The sequence below is a fragment of the Callospermophilus lateralis genome, chromosome 4 (genome assembly GCF_048772815.1).
Source record: "Callospermophilus lateralis isolate mCalLat2 chromosome 4, mCalLat2.hap1, whole genome shotgun sequence".
In the NCBI taxonomy this organism is placed as follows: domain Eukaryota; kingdom Metazoa; phylum Chordata; class Mammalia; order Rodentia; family Sciuridae; genus Callospermophilus; species Callospermophilus lateralis.
Genome location: NC_135308.1, coordinates 163,207,389 through 163,222,654, shown reverse-complemented (window position 1 = coordinate 163,222,654; position 15,266 = coordinate 163,207,389). Strand labels below are relative to the sequence as shown.

General features: G+C 60.5%; 1 protein-coding gene across 2 annotated transcripts in view; it reads left to right on the top strand.

The window, feature by feature from the left end:
• Positions 1-14,775, top strand: part of Kiaa0930 (KIAA0930 ortholog) — a 35,076-nt gene extending 20,301 nt beyond the window's left edge. Inside the window, exons 2-10 of one of the 2 annotated variants that reach the window (XM_076855474.2) lie at positions 2,464-2,612; positions 6,440-6,562; positions 6,641-6,718; positions 7,060-7,161; positions 8,385-8,525; positions 9,070-9,264; positions 11,679-11,841; positions 12,911-13,069; positions 13,506-14,775. In XM_076855474.2, the coding sequence (XP_076711589.1) occupies positions 2,464-2,612; positions 6,440-6,562; positions 6,641-6,718; positions 7,060-7,161; positions 8,385-8,525; positions 9,070-9,264; positions 11,679-11,841; positions 12,911-13,069; positions 13,506-13,546 (1,151 nt within the window). In that variant the 3' untranslated portion in view covers positions 13,547-14,775. Of the gene's footprint in view, positions 1-2,463; positions 2,613-6,436; positions 6,563-6,640; positions 6,719-7,059; positions 7,162-8,384; positions 8,526-9,069; positions 9,265-11,678; positions 11,842-12,910; positions 13,070-13,505 lie in introns of both variants that reach the window. The other variant, XM_076855473.2, reaches the window with a different exon arrangement.
• The last annotated feature ends 491 nt before the right edge of the window (positions 14,776-15,266 follow it).

Sequence of the window (15,266 nt, the reverse complement as noted above, 5' to 3'; positions counted from 1 at the left end):
TTGGGTACTGCATGTATTCAGCCTGCACTTATTGAATGCTTGCTATGTGCGTGGTGCTGATCTGGGTACTGAGATCTAATAGTAACCAAGTTCCTCCTCTGGGAACACCTTCGTGTCAGTGCATGGGTGTGGAATGCCAGGTTGTGATAAGGCTCTGATGGCAGCAAAGCAAGATACATGTCCTTGTGGACATGTTTAACGGGGGCCGGGTTCTCTGTTAAACATCTTAGGTGATATCTAAGCCAAACCTGGAGGGATGGGGAGGGGCTGGAGGAGGAGGAGGAGCCTGTATCCTGGCCCGAAAGGGAGTGTGTATGGCACTGTGGGCAGCCAGCGTGGCCAGGGAGAGGTGGCCAAGGGGCCGACATGGAGTGCTTAGGAAGGACTCTGGACTTTTTCCTGATTTGATGGGAAGGCCCTAGGGAGAAGGCAGGAGAGGGTCTTGAAGTAAAGTTCCAACAGCTGCAGGGGGCAGCCTGGCCTGGGGTGGAATCGGAGGCTGGTTTACACAAGGTGTTGGCAAGGAGTGTCGCCTGCTGGACTTTCTGATGGTCTCACGGCTGCTGGGACGTGTGCTGCAGGGGTGCTTATGGGCAGAACCAGTATGGACCTGGCACACAGAACTGTGGCCTGCTGACCCAGGGTGTGGTCCCTGGTGGGTGGGACCAGGCCCTGTGCTCCAGAACCCTGTGTGTGCCCAGCCACCCTGCTAGGAGTCCCCACAGGCAGGTAGCCTGCTTCAGCTGCCTGATTCCTGGAGCTCCAGGAGATTGGCTGCAAGCAGGGATGGGACCCTGCTGGGTCCTGCTGGGCTTGGAGATTCCTGGAGAGCCACCAGCAGCAGGAGGTGCCAGGCCCCAGTCTCCCCTGATCCTGCCAATCCTGCCTGCACCCCTGGGGCTGCAGCTGCCTGCTGAGTGCGTTTTGGACCCGTCTCAGGTTCAACAGGTTGCTGAGCACCAAGATTTCCCAGGAGTCTGAGTGTGGCACCTGGCAGATCTGTCTCCAGCTATGTGAACCTGGGTGCCACCTTCATAATTTGGGGAGTGGCTACTGAGGTTGAACACAGAGGCGGTCTACCACTAAGCTACACCCTTAGCCCCAGCTAATTAGCAAGAAAAAGGCCCAGGGTGTGTAGCTCATTGGCAGAGCACCTGGGCTCAATCTCTAATACAGAAAGAAAAAAAGACCGAGCCTGTGTTTAAAGGGCCAGAGATTAGTCCAGGAACAGCTATCCTGCCTTTGCCTAATTTTGCAGGGCTCTGGTGGTATGGACTGTGCGTTGCATGTCGGGAAAGTGGGGCAGGAATTCAAAGGGGTGAGATGTCACGAACATTGGTTCTACCTGGTCCTTTTGAGCCTGGGCAACTGTCTGTGCTGTGGGGTCTCCTGGCCCGTGCTCCTGAGGCTGATGAGGCTCACTGACCTGGACCCTCCCTGAGGGAGTCTGCCTTTACCCTCCTACTTGCTGCTCCTATGTCTGGAGGCCAGGCCAGGCAGGGTGTGGGAGCTGGCCACGCCAGGGCTAGTCTTGAGCCCTGGTTCTCTGGCTAGTGGTGTGGCTGGGGCTCTCTGCTGGGGTCTTAGCATCATGGCTGACCTTCAGGAGGTGGGACCTGGGCAGGTCCTGCTCATGCCATTGACAGCCAGTGAGGCTGGGAGACGGTCCCACTGGCCCTTAGGTTCTCCATGTCTAAGAGCAGGGACTGGGTCCTTCCAGCAGCACAGTACTAGGCCTAGATTAAGTGCCACTGGGGTGGGAGGGGACAGCAACAGCTAGCGCACCAGTGGTGAAGAGGGCTCCACGGGGTGTGTTGGTTCTGACCAGGAGGGAGGAAGCCCACCTTGTCAAGCCTGCTATTCCAGGAAGGGCTCTTCCACCCACCGTCTAGTTCACCTAGCTCAGAGGCTGAGCCACCTGCCCACTGTCACATAATGATGTGGCCGCATTGGAATAGTGACCAGTTCTCCTACCAAAGACTGTGGGCTTTTTCTTCTTGTGCAAAAAAAGATGACAAATATTTATCAAAAAGAAATACCCTCTGTAATGAAGTCTGTGCAAGAATTAAATAAGCAACCTGCGCAGGGCTCCTGTTTGCCTGGGAAGCAGCTGGCAAAGGGCGGCTGTCCCTTTAAGTCGGATTCTCCGTGGGAATTGCGGCAGCAGCTCTGCGGGCGGGTGGAGGTGGGGACGCCGCAGCCGTGGTGGCAGCGGTGATGCCTGATGCCGCCTCCAGAGCCTCTACTAGGTCCTCCAGGCTCCCTGGGGCCAGCTGCCCAGCTGCTGTCTGACTCACGCAGCGGATCGGTTGTGGGGGAGAAGGAGCCGTGGGAGCCGGCCTCCGGGGGGCGCCCCAGCCTCTTGGGTGCCTGGCGGGCGGGCGGGCGGGCGGGTGGGTGCTGGGCTGGAGGGTCAGCCGCCAGGGCTGGGCGGCTGCTCACGGCTCGGGCCTCCCCCTGCAGGGTGCTTCAAGGATGACCGCATCGTCTTCTGGACCTGGATGTTCTCCACCTACTTCATGGAGAAGTGGGCCCCGCGGCAGGATGACATGCTCTTCTACGTGCGCAGGAAGCTGGCCTACACGGGCGGCGAGGGCGGCGAGGGCAGGAAGGTGGGTGACCCGTGGGAGGCCCGTGCAGGCCAGAAGGATGCCTGTCGGGGCTGGGGCAGTTGCAGGTGCCAGGACGGCTGAGGCAGCGATGTCTGCACCACTGCAGCTTTGAGGAGTGCCCAGCCTCTCACTGCGAGGGAACAAATGGCAGTGTCCTGGGCCTACCCACTGTGGGCAGGGCGGCCTGCGTGTCCGTAGGTGGGACACAGGCGCCTCGCAGCCTGGCAGGGTGCACATCGGGCAAGCCAGAGGGGGCTGTGGAGCCGGGCCCGCTGTTGAGCCCAATGCAGTCAGTCGCAGCCCTTGCCGGCCTCGCATCTGCTCTGAGAGCCCGAATACATGCAGGACCTGCCAGTGGACAGGCCTGGGAGCCAGGGCAAAGGAGCTGACGTGCTTTCCTGCCAGGCTGGCCTTGGAGGGACCAGCAGGAGACTACTGGCCAGAGAAGCAGAAGAGCCAAGTGGGGAAGGGCCGGGAGAGGTGGCATGGCCAGTGATGGGACTGGGGACAGGGAGGGTGTAGAGGCCTGGCAGAGCAGTTTCAGTGGTGGGGGGTGGTGAGGAGGAGGCCTGATTGGTGGGGCCATCCAGCAGGTGTTGGTTGTGGGACCTCTCAGGCCAGCCACCTCACCTGTCCTGTCTGGCAGGCAGTCTAAGCCAGCTGCCTAGACCAGCTTAGCCCCCTAATTGTTGGGTGACACATCTAGTCACCTCTTAGGCTCAGGCTCTTATTCCATAAGGGTGGGGCCCTGCTGTCATGTACCCCTGGGTGGCTGGAAGGCTTGGGTGATGTGACTGACCACAGAGATGCCCTTGGCAGGACACAGCTGGTGTCTGGCTCTTCCTCATGAGGGTGACTCTTGCTGTGGGCGCTCCCTGCTCCAGCCTCAGCATGGCCCTGGGGGATGGGACCTTCTCTCCCATAGTCACACTTAGGAGGTGGACGTCCTTGTCTGCCCAGCAGGGAGTAGCTGGGATAGAAAAGCTCTGGGCCCCAGTCTCTCTCCCTAGCCCTCTAGCCTGTTGGTGTCTGCTGGAGTCAGGTTGCAAAAAATTATTTTTGTGAAAAGTTGGTCTTTTCCTCAAGGCAAAGGCTACTGTGGCCAGAGGCTGTGGAGAGGCCAGGGCACTGGGAGGCATTCTTGTCTTCCGTTTCAGAGAGGGGGCAGCTCTGGTCAGGAGGCAGAGGGGAGGTCAGGTCTGTGTGCCCTGGAGAGGCCTGGTGGGGGAGAGAGGGCTGGCAGAGATGGCACATAGGAGAAGTGAGAGAGGTGAGCCCTCCTCGGGGAACAGCAGCCTGGGTCAGGACTGACGAGTTTGGAACAGGAGGGGCAGGGCTGCCTGCAGATGCTCTTGAAGATGGGGGTGTTGAGTCCCACAGGAGCACTGTGCACCCACGGTGAGCCATGTGCAAGTGCCCTTTGCCCCAGCATTGCAGCATAGAAGTGACCCAGAGCTGGCCACTGGCCTTAGGAAGCCCCCCTGTCTTATGGAACAGGCAGACATCATGGCCAGTGTGGACAGAGTCACCAGTGCTCTGATGGTGGGAAGAACAGAGGGCCAGTGGGGGCTGCAAAAGGAAAGTAACATCTGCCCACAGGATAGCGAGGAAACCTGTGTACTGTGGACACCCCAAGGGGAAGGACTAGCACCTGTATTATGGGAAGGGGGTTCCAGGTACCTGTGACCCAGGGTGTGACACTGTGTGACATATGTGACATGGCATTAACATAATGCCTTTCCGGGTAGCATTTGGTGCAGTATGTGGAGGGCCAAGACCTGCCCAGAATCCCTCTACACAGGGCACTTTTTATAGCTCACCAGGCTGTAGTGCAGAGGACGGCCTGCAGGGGGCGGGCTGGGAGCACAAGCACGGAGCCCCGCCCCATGGAGAACTAACTGCAGACCAGCTTTATTTGCTGCGCCTGCGCACCCGGAGTCTTCTGCAGCAAGCATGGAGCCAGCTCCCACCCCTTCCCACTCCTCCCTATCCTGTTGGTACCCGGTTGCCATGGTAACCATATGGGCTAGTGGAGGAGGGTGAATAGGCAGAGCCAGTGCTGCAGTGTGGGTGGGCACAGGATGCTGGGATCTCTGCACCCTGCTGCAGAGACACATTAGGGATCCTGGCCCAGCCTGTCCCAGGAGTGTCCTGGATTCCCTACACTCTAGTTTACACCACCCCTGGATGAAATACTCCTGGTGGCCATTTTGTCCCTGGCAGTGATGAGCACTGGGGCACCTGTGGCCTACTCTGCTGGTGGCCCATGCAGGGTGCCACTGTCACTCCCATTGATGCCCTCAGCATCCTGGAGTACAGATTATCTTAAACCTACTCACAGGAAGACCAGAGCTCAGGGACAGGAAGGAGCCTGCCTTGGATCCCACCACTTCCCGCGACACGGCTCTGCTCCATCCCCTTTTCTCTTGGAGTAGGTTTTCTTGAGCATAACAGGCATGCGGGAAAGCTCACCGGCCAGCGTGCATAGCTTGATGGTCTCTCTCAGTGGGAACACCCAGGGTCGCCAGCCCCCAGATCCAGGCACACCTGAGGCCCTGGCCATCCTTGGCTACCTCCCTCCCCTAGGGCAGGCCTGGCTTCTTGCACCCCTGGTCATAGAGTTGCTGCCTCCTCGGTGTCTTCTGGGCTGTGTCTGTTGACTCAGGGGGCTGTGGTTTGTCTGGCTGCTGCATGCTGTTCCCCTGAGTGTACCACAGCCGTCCAGCTGTCCTATGGGTGGACATCTGAGCAGCTTCCAGCACATCCTTGGACCTGTCTTGTGGTGCACACTCAGGCGCTTTGCTGAAGGGACTGCTCTTTCTGCTGTCCAGGGTGCGTGGTTCTGATCTGAAAGTAGCCCTGCGCTTGTGCCTTGTACCTGTCCATCCACTCACTGGCCAGCAAAGACTTGCAGAGCCTCCACCACGTGCAGGGTCCACCACCCTGTTGGGGCTGTGTTCTCTTGGAGGAGACTAAACAAGTGGGAACACCGGAGGAAAGGAGAGTGGCCCAGCCAGGGCCATGAAGTGCGACCAAGAGCGCAACAGCCTGGGCCCCCAGGAACCCAATTCAGAGCCCAGGGGACTTTCTGCTGCCCAGACCGCGGGAAGTGGGAGTCCCGTCCTCGGACATCCTTTCTCTTACTGAGGCTGAAGCCTCTGGTACCTCTGCATGGGTCTCAGCTCCACCTCCGGGTATCCAGACCTGCTCCCTTGTGAGAGGCCCAAGCACTCCGTTTCTGGGGCGGCTGGTTCCCCATGATGCCCTCTGGGCCTCACCAGGGTCCAGGACAGGAGGCCGCCCAGCAGGACAGATGCATCAAAACCTGCTTTTGACTTTTCCCTAACGTTCTTTTCCATGGAGAGGTGCAGGTAGATGCTCTCATTCCTCTTTCATGTGTGCGTATTATTTGACCTTCAATAAATTTGACCTTCATCTGTTACAATGTAACTAATGACACTTGTCTTCTAGGAATGTTGTTAGGTCCAAAAAATAATGTTGTTAGGTCCGAAAAATTCGCAAAACATTGAACCCAACCCCTCCTGGCCACTGTGAGCTCAATAGATGTCACTGTCATTAGTGACACTTAGCAGATATGATCTTTTTTAATCATCACAATAACTTTGAGTGGAAGGTGCTGGCCCGGTGCAGATGAGGAAATCCAGACTCCAAGAGGAGAATGGATGCCCTGTGGGTCCCAGAGCTCGACTGCTGGGAGTGGAACAGTGGGAGTTTGAGGCCTTGTCCATCTTGGGCCTGCTCAGCACCATGGTGGGGCACAGGTGCTCAGTGGCCAGCACACTCACTCCCGCCTGGTGCTGTAGCAGGCGGAGGCTGAGCCCGAGGTGGAGGTGGAGGTGTACCGGCGTGACTCCAAGAAGTTGCCGGGCCTGGGGGACCCCGACATTGACTGGGAGGAGAGCGTGTGCCTGAATCTTATCCTGCAGAAGGTACGAGCACGGTGGGTGGAGTTTGCATGGGTGTGAGGGAAGTACCCCTTCTGCACACTGACCTGTGCTCTCTTCCAGCTGGACTATATGGTGACCTGTGCAGTGTGCACACGTTCTGATGGAGGTGACATTCACATCCATAAGAAGAAATCCCAGGTGAGCCCTGGTTCGAGAGGCCCTGAGGAGGCCTCCCACCTGCCACATCAGTCCAGGGCTGCCTGGTGTTTAGGCTGGAAAGACTCCTCCCCCTCCCCGCCCCTCCTCCCTTCCCCCGAGGAGAGAGAGGGTCTGACTGCAGAAGTACTTTCAGTGCCTGGGGTCCTGTGTCCCATGCAAGGAGCATGCAACCAGGTCTTGGCACACAGCTCCTCCAGAGTGGCTCCTTGGTTTTGGACAGGCTCTGAGCAGTGTGGCCATGCCAGCCCGTACCTGGAGTGGCCCTGGGCCAGCCCGCGAGGTGCGACCTCTCTCAGCCCTTGAAATCTGCTTTCTTTCAGCAAGTGTTTGCATCTCCCAGCAAACACCCCATGGACAGCAAAGGGGAAGAGTCCAAGATGAGTTACCCTAACATCTTCTTCATGATCGACAGCTTTGAGGAGGTGAGTTGCTTGCCCTGGCTGCTCCCCAGCTCTGTTCCGGGAGGCACAGGGCGAGGACCTTCTCCCACAGGAGGTGTTGGGCTGGCGGTGGTCCAGAGGCTGGCCAGCGTGGCCTCTCTTGCTGGTGTCTGACTTGGGGCAGGTGAGTTCACCCAGCCTCATCTATAAAGTGAGTGTGAATGTCATTGCGGGTCCTGCTTGCCCATGGGGTAGATGACTCAAGGGCTGCTGGGGGGGAGAGCTCCTTGCAGACTCACAGTGCGTGCCTCCTGGGCAGGGAGTCTTTGTCATCTCCCATGACCACAAATGGGCATCTTCATGCCCCACCATCAGGAAATCCTGGTGGTCAGGCAGGGTTGGGCTTCAGGAGTCACCTGGACTAAGACTGTGTTTAAAGCTGGGAAAACCGGAGCTCACTGGGCACAGGGCACTGGGTGGAGCAGAAGGGAAGCCACTGCTTCTCTCTCGAGGCCCTGGAGTGGTCCCTGTGCTCACCAGGGGTGTCCCTGGGAGGGCCCACAAGGAAGGCGGGCATGTCTTTTGGGGCCTCTGAGCACTTGAGGCTCAGGAGCTGACACCCTCCCCACCTCACACAGCAAAGCTGCTGGCATCTGAGTCTCTGGCTTTAAAACTCACATCTGGGGCTGGGGACAGCTCAGTTGGTAGAGTGCTTGCTTTGCATGCACAAGGCCCTGGGTTCAGTCCCCAACCACACACACACACACACACACACACACACACACACAATATCTGTGTGCCAGCCCCAGGGAATAGCAGCTCAGAAAGGCAGTAGGTGGTCAGTGTGTCGGTGCTGCTGAGCCTTTGACTTAAGCCCAGGGATTAGTTCAGGGCATGGAGGGCCAGGCAGGGCGGGGCTGCATAGCTGGCACGGGGAGGTGCCCAGCGGCCAGGCCAACTTGTAACCTGTCTCACTTGCTTGCAGAAGAAGTGTGACGAGGGGCCTGGCCTTCCTGTGGCCCAGCAGGGGCCGCACCTCTAGTCCTGGAGCTCCTGCAGTAAGCCCTGCCTAGTGGGAGGCTGCTCCAAGGGTCTGGGGGACTGGGCAGAGCTGGGGGTCAGGACGGCTGTCGCCTTCTCCATCAGTGTCTTTACCTGCAAACTGGGGCTTTGAAGCAGGCTGTCCCTGAAGCTGGGCCCAGCTGCGGTCCCAGTGGTGGCAGCGGACACTCCATATCCCCCTGTCCTCCTTGTGCCCCCCTCAGGTGTTTAGCGACATGACCGTGGGGGAAGGAGAGATGGTGTGTGTGGAGCTGGTGGCCAGTGACAAAACCAACATGTTCCAGGGGGTCATCTTCCAGGGCTCCATCCGCTACGAGGCGCTCAAGAAGGTGTATGACAACCGAGTGAGTGTCCGCCTGGGGTCCCCCTACCTCCGTCTCCCTGCGTGGCCTCAGGCCTGCCTTCGGGCCATGCCTGTCCCCCAGTGCCCATGTGGCCCTGGGCCATGCTCAGCTGGCCCCGCCTGGCCCAGCCTTGCCCTCCGACACAAGGGGGTCTTTCTCTTCTCCCTCCTCACTGTGCCATGAGCCCCGGGCTCTCCCTTGCCTGTTCCTGGGGACAGCCCAGAAGCTGGCCCTGACTGCCAGCCACAGGGTGAGGAGACCAGGCTGCTCCTGTGTGGCAGGGCTGTCTGGAGACCAGAGCCTCTCCCAGCCTGGGGTAGTGGTCAGTATTTAGGCCGTGTGTGCTGGTGCCCTGTCCTAGCCTGGTACTGCCCTGGTGTGGCACAGTTTCCGGGGCAGCGAGAATGGCACCAGGGGACTGGAGTACCTCCCCACGCTGCACCTGCCAGGCTGGGGTCTGCCTCTTCCCCCACGGGCAGCCCACAGGGATGGTCACCCTGGCTGTGTGTCCACACTGGCTCAGGCCACCTCCCACCTGCTGCAGGTGAGCGTGGCTGCTCGCATGGCCCAGAAGATGTCATTTGGCTTCTACAAGTACAACAACATGGAGTTTGTGCGCATGAAGGGGCCCCAGGGAAAGGGCCATGCCGAGATGGCAGTCAGCCGTGTGTCCACTGGTGACACGTCCCCCTGCGGGACTGAAGAGGACTCCAGCCCAGCTTCACCCATGCATGAGCGGGTAAGGGCTACACAGCTGGGGGAGGGGCCTCCTGTCCCTCGGATTTGCTTCTCACATGTCCCCTACCCCGTAGTCCCAGGGAGGTAGGTGCCATCGCTCCCACCCACAAGGGAGCCGAGGCTCAGAGACCTGGGGCCCTGCCCGAGGTCACACAGTAGGCTGGGCCTGGGCCACACTCATTCTGCTTCTCTGAGCTGCCAGTGCAGCCAGGCTGAGTCCCCAGGGGCTGTGGACAGGAGAGTCCGACCAGAAAGCCAGGCCTAGCCCTGGTGCCAGCCCGGCTGGACCTGCTGGGTGAGGTGGCCACATGAAACCTGGATGTTGAATCCGAGGGAGGTGAGGAGCAGCTGGCCTTCCTGCTGCCCACTAGGTGGGCAGAGAGCACAAGCCCTGGAGCCGCCGGCTCCTCCTGTGGGTAGGGGCAGGATCCTACCCACAGCCCTGGAACCCAGATTGCTGCCCAGGTCACACAACTCTTGGGGACAGCACTGGGCCCTGGGCACTGTCTGTCCCTAGGGCGGAGAGCTGAGGTCAGCAGCAGCTTCACCCCCAGGGCCAAGTGAGACCAGGCTCTGCCCACTGGCTCCCTTGACCTGCTGGGTCTCCAGAGCGAGGGCCACTCAGAGCTGCGGGCCCTGGAGGAGGCGGCAGTTTGTGCACTGGGCCCAGGGGCAGCCTGCCCAGCCCTTGTCCAAAGACGCTGTGTGCTTGGGACCGTGGTGTGTCTGCCTCTTCCGCCTCCCACCTCAGCTCTCTCCTTCAGACACCTGCCTCCAGGTGTGAGAGAGCCTGTGGCCCTCCGGCTGCTGGGGTGCTGGGCTGTGGCCTCAGGTGTGCGCGTCCCGGCCCGGGAGCCTGAGGTTTGATTCTGTAAGAAGGTCTTAACTCGATTGTCTCCAGGGCTCGGGGCCGGCTTTTCTCTCCTCACAAGCTTTTCCCTGCTCCCATCAGTGTTTGCGAGACAGACAGATGCTACTGCTCAGGACGATGGTGGAGTTCCAGGTGGCCTCTTGTCCCAGGAACGGAGGCCGTTCATATTTCTGAGATAAGGGGTCTGATTTTTCCTGGCCCTAGACTGCCCATTGGGACTCTGATGGGGTAGCGTTCATGTGGAGTTGTGGCCTGGTCCCTGGGCTGGACCAGCTGGGTGCCGAGTGGCCACAGACGTCACCAGGCCTGGCCCAACCTCGATTCCCCAGGTGGTGTGGCTGTGAGGGGGAGGCAGCCCCAGACCCTGGTAGCCGGAGGCCCTGGGTGCTGGGGTCACATGGGCCAGCAGCCAGGCCTGAGCTCTGGGGACCCTGCTCTTTGCTGCCTGTCACATGTCCTCTTATACCCAGAGGCCACCTGTAGCCAGCGCGGACCACAAATGCAGACTGTCTGTATTGTAGCTTCTGGTGTTTGTTTTTTTATCTTTTAAACCTTCCCGGCTTGTGGGAGGACCGTCTGGAGCCCAGCAGCCGCGGGACTTTGGTGGATGTCGGAGCTGTGACGAGGAGCCAACGGGGCTCTCGAAGCCTCAGTCCCAGCTCATCTTGCCGCCCTGATTCTTGTTTGCATGGGGAGGAGGGAGGAGATGGGCCAAGTTCCCTCTGCCTGGAACGCCCTTCCCCCCCTTCTTCACCTGGCGAACTCCTACTCGTCCTTCAAGACCCAGCTGAAGCGCACCTCCTCCAAGAAGCCTACCCCGATTCCCCAGGCTGCCAGTCCCTTCTGCCTCTGTGCTCCTGTGTCCTGTGCTTCCCGTTCTCTGTCTCAGTGGCCAGCATGCTGTCTGTGGTTGTCACTCTCTGAGTCTGGCACCCCCAACAGACTGTGAGCTCCTTGAGGGCAGGGACCTGTGTCTGTACCTGTGTGTGCCGGCCTAGCCGCAGCGGCTGTGGACGTCAGGAGAATGGGACAGTGTGCTCTGGCGGGAGGAGTGGAGATGAGCTATATAGTACTTCTCAGGAAAGGGCCTGGGAGTCGGAGGGGTGGGGCCTCACAGCGGGAGGACACTAGGGGATGACCTGGACTGCAGTCCTGTTTGCCGTCAGGCCTCTGGCTGACTTAGGCAAGTCAAGGCCACTGTCTCGCCTTCCTTTCCTGATGGTCAGATGGGCCAGCGCCAGCCCCTGGCCTGTAGTCAAGGCTTGATCCATGGTTGCACCTGTCACCCTCCCTGGGTGGAGGCCAGGAAGAAGCACCCTGCATCCTTCCTGGTGGCAGTGGGCCTCCTCCTTGGTGGGCACTGCAGCCAGGCACCCTGCCCTTGCCCGGGTGGCTGACTCGAGCCAGAGCCGGCAGCCGCAGCCCAGTGGCCGCTCCCTGGGGCTCAGAGCTGGGCTGTTTGGGGGACAGGATGTGAGCGGCCCTGGGGCCCTCAGACCGCGGCTGCTCTTGCTGCTCCAGTGACTTGGGCTCCTTGTTCCCAGGTGACCTCCTTCAGCACCCCCCCGACCCCGGAGCGGAACAACCGGCCTGCCTTCTTCTCCCCATCCCTCAAGAGGAAGGTGCCCCGGAACCGGATCGCCGAGATGAAGAAGTCTCACTCTGCCAACGACAGTGAGGAGTTTTTCCGGGAGGACGACAGTGGAGGTGAGCCTGGCCCCGAGGCTCGGCGGCTGCACCGTGTGGACGCTGGCTGGGGTCTGGGAGTGCCGAGCAGATAGCCGCGTGCCACCTGGGTCGGGGCACTCAGCTAGTCCTGGCTCTGTCCTGTTCACTCCTGTGCTGTCATGGCCAGCGGGCCTCACGCTGGGACCTTCCGTGGTGGGTGTGTCTCAGGGTCGCCCCCATCTCTGCTCAACGCCCTGTTCTCCAGGGACAGAATCATGACTTGCAGGACCCCCTCAGGCCTCCCACCCACAGGGTCCCTCAGTCGTCTGTGCCTCTCACACGCCAGCCCCTTCTCTGTGTCTTCTCAGTGATTACTGCTGCCAGCCAGCTGTGCAGCCAGACAGCAGGGGTCCTCTTCTATCCACGGTCAGGGAAGCCACCGGAGGGCTTAGAAGTGGACTTCCAGCACGGGGAGGGAGGTCCTGGCGCACTCTGCTGGTGAGGGCTGAGTGTCCCTCAAGGACCAGGCCAGTGGGTGTGTGCCAGCCCATGCCATATCGTGTGAGAGCAGAAGTTCCAGGAGCACCGTCCCACGGGGGCCCCAAGGGAGCAGGTGGCAGCACTGATGGGGCTTGGAAGCTGTCCTTGTCCTGACCCTAACCCAGGGCCATGACCTTGACCTGCTTGGACAAGCCTCCCCTCCACTGGCTTCTTCCCAGCTCAGTGGGAAGTGCCTGCAGCACCTGCTTTGCCTCCAGGGGCAGCTCTCCTGCTGGGCCCAGAGCACTGTGTCCTGCTGCCCCAGGGCCTGCAGCTGGCAGGGCCTAGAGTTCGAGGGTCAGACAGGGCACAGGGAAGCAGAAATCCTCAAGGAGACTCAGCTAGATACGGAGAAGGGGAGGCTGGGAGCAGCCAGGGAAGTCTCCCTGGAGGCGGAGGGTGGGAGGAGGGGCTTGAAGGTGAGGAGGCAGCAGCTCTGGGTGCATGGGTGCTGTCAGGAGCGCCCAGGACACAGCCGAGGGGGTCCTGGCCTGGACTGGGGATTTGCTCCTGCAGCTCCTGCTGAGTCCCCTCTGCTGGGACCCTGATCTGGCTTTCTGACCTCCAGCCGACCTGCACAATGCAACCAATCTGCGGTCCCGATCCCTGTCTGGCACAGGACGGTCCCTGGTCGGGTCCTGGCTGAAACTGAACAGAGCCGATGGGAACTTCCTTCTCTATGCACACTTGACATACGTCACTTTGCCGCTGCATCGAATCTTAACAGGTGAGGTGGTGGGGGCGGAGGGCAGAGCCCCTTCTCCGCAGTTGCCCAGACCCAGGGTCCTGTGGCTCAGGGCCGTCTCCCCACACTGCTCACCCCTGGAGGGTCGGGCCTCCTGCTCCAGGCTTCAGGTGGGCTGCAGCTGTCCCCAAACCAGAGTGCCCCTTTGCACACCTGCCTGCACTTCTTGCTGTCCCTCTTGAGTGGCTGCAGTCCTGGGTGTCACGTGGGCGGGCTTGGCTCTGGGCCTGCAGCCTCGAGGGGAGCCCTGGAGTGTGCTGCCCTTCCTCGCCCTTCCCAGGCTCTGCAGCTGCTCTGGGCACCTTTCCGCAGGGCAGGTGATGGTGGGTGGCCACTGTGGGCTCCTGCTAGGACCTGTTGTGGCCAGGCATGGTGGTCGAGTGTCCCTGACCCCACTGCCCTTCCCTGCTGGCCCTAGACATCCTGGAAGTCCGGCAGAAGCCCATCCTGATGACCTAGAGTGCGTGCAGCCCGCTCGGAGCCCCGGCCCTGCTCAGCCCTGGGAGTGCTGCCAAGTGCCTACCTGTCACCGCCACCGGGGTCTTCTGTGACAAGCCAGCGCTGGAGCCACAGCCAGGCGGGGCCACTCGACTCCCGGGGCCAGGGCCGACTCTAGAACACCAGCCCAAACTGAAGTGCCTCGTACTCCTCCCTCTGGCTCTGCTCCCGCCCTGTGCCGCCTGCCACTCGCCACCCCAGCCCGCCTCTGGAGAGCCCTCTGCATCCAGAGGCCAGAGACACCAAGAGGCCATAGGATAGCCAGCGTCCAGAATGTGCCCAGACCCACTGACCTGGCTCACAGCTGACAGAGCCGGACCCACCCCGGGCGCTCCGTGATCAGACTGTGTGTCCTTAGGGAAGCCCAGCTGAGGATTTTGCAAAGGGGTCCCGACACACCTGGGCCTCCAGCTAGTCCAGCTCAGCCTCCCCTAGTCACCACTGTCACAATAGGTTACTGCAGGAAGACAGGGAAGATGGGAACTTGCTATTGGACGCTTTGCCCTGGGCTGGAGCACCTCACTCACACCCAGTTCCAGAACAGCCTGAGCCAAGCAGATCGCCCTGATTCCGCCAGAATGGCCTTTCGCTTCCAGCCAAAGAACACCACCAACACACAACCTCTGACCCGGACACGTCCCGTTCTGGGCCTCGGCTGGAGGGTCCCCTGGAATTTGGATTCTTTGGGCAGGTGGGAGGGCTTGGTGGTCAGTGTCTGATGTGGGCTGGGGTTGGCCCCCCTCAGGAAGGTTCCAGGCATACCCGCCGTCCTGAGGCTGGAGGGGGCTGGGCATCATTTCCTGTCCTTGGTGGTCTTTGGCTAGTGTGCTGGCCCCTCTGCTCAGACCAGCTCCCTGGGCAGAGTGGGGCTCAGCTGGGTGTGCACGGCAGCCTGGCCTTGCCCTAGCGCGAAGGAGCCGCATCTGGTGACGCGCAGGGTGCTCTCGTGAGCAGAGGCCTCCCCCACCCAACAGGGAATAAACTGGAAGCTGGGTCTCTTTGTTGCTGTTTTGGTTTGAAGTCCCCCATACTGGAGGGCACCAGTCGTTTAAGACCCCCTGCAGGCCGCAGAGGCAGACGGGAGCACGTCTTCCTGCCTCTGCGTTCTGTGGGCTCCGGGAATGGGGCACCACTTCGGGGCTTTCTCCAGATTTTGTATATTGTTATTAAAAGCGAGCTGTTGCATTTCACCCTGCCTCCGTCTGCCCGCTGTGACCGGGGCCGGTTCCACCTACCTCACTCCATCTCCAGGGTTCAGTGCACCACAGGTCAGAGCGCCGTCAGTCCTTCTGCATGGTGTGGGTTGGTCATTGGGGGCTGCTCGGGAGGCTCGCCACCTCTCCCCCTTTGTAATGACCTGTGTCAATGTGGACCTCCAGCAGAGTCAGGTCAGACCCCAGAGTGCCTGCGCAGAGCCCTGTCCAGCACGCTGTTCTCCGTTCCCATCTGTGTCCAGGATGGCCAAAATACACCTCCTGCCTCCAGAACTTTCTCCCTGCTCATTCTGGGGCCGTGGACTTGTGGACTGGGTCTTGGAGAAGTAAAGCCCTGATGTGTCTTCCATGGAAGGACAAGGCAGCAGCAGGCAGTGGGTCCCCACTGTAAGGTGGGGTAGCTGTGAGGAGCTGCTGAAGACACGTGGGAAAGTGCTTGCTGCACAGGTCACGAGGTGCGGATACGA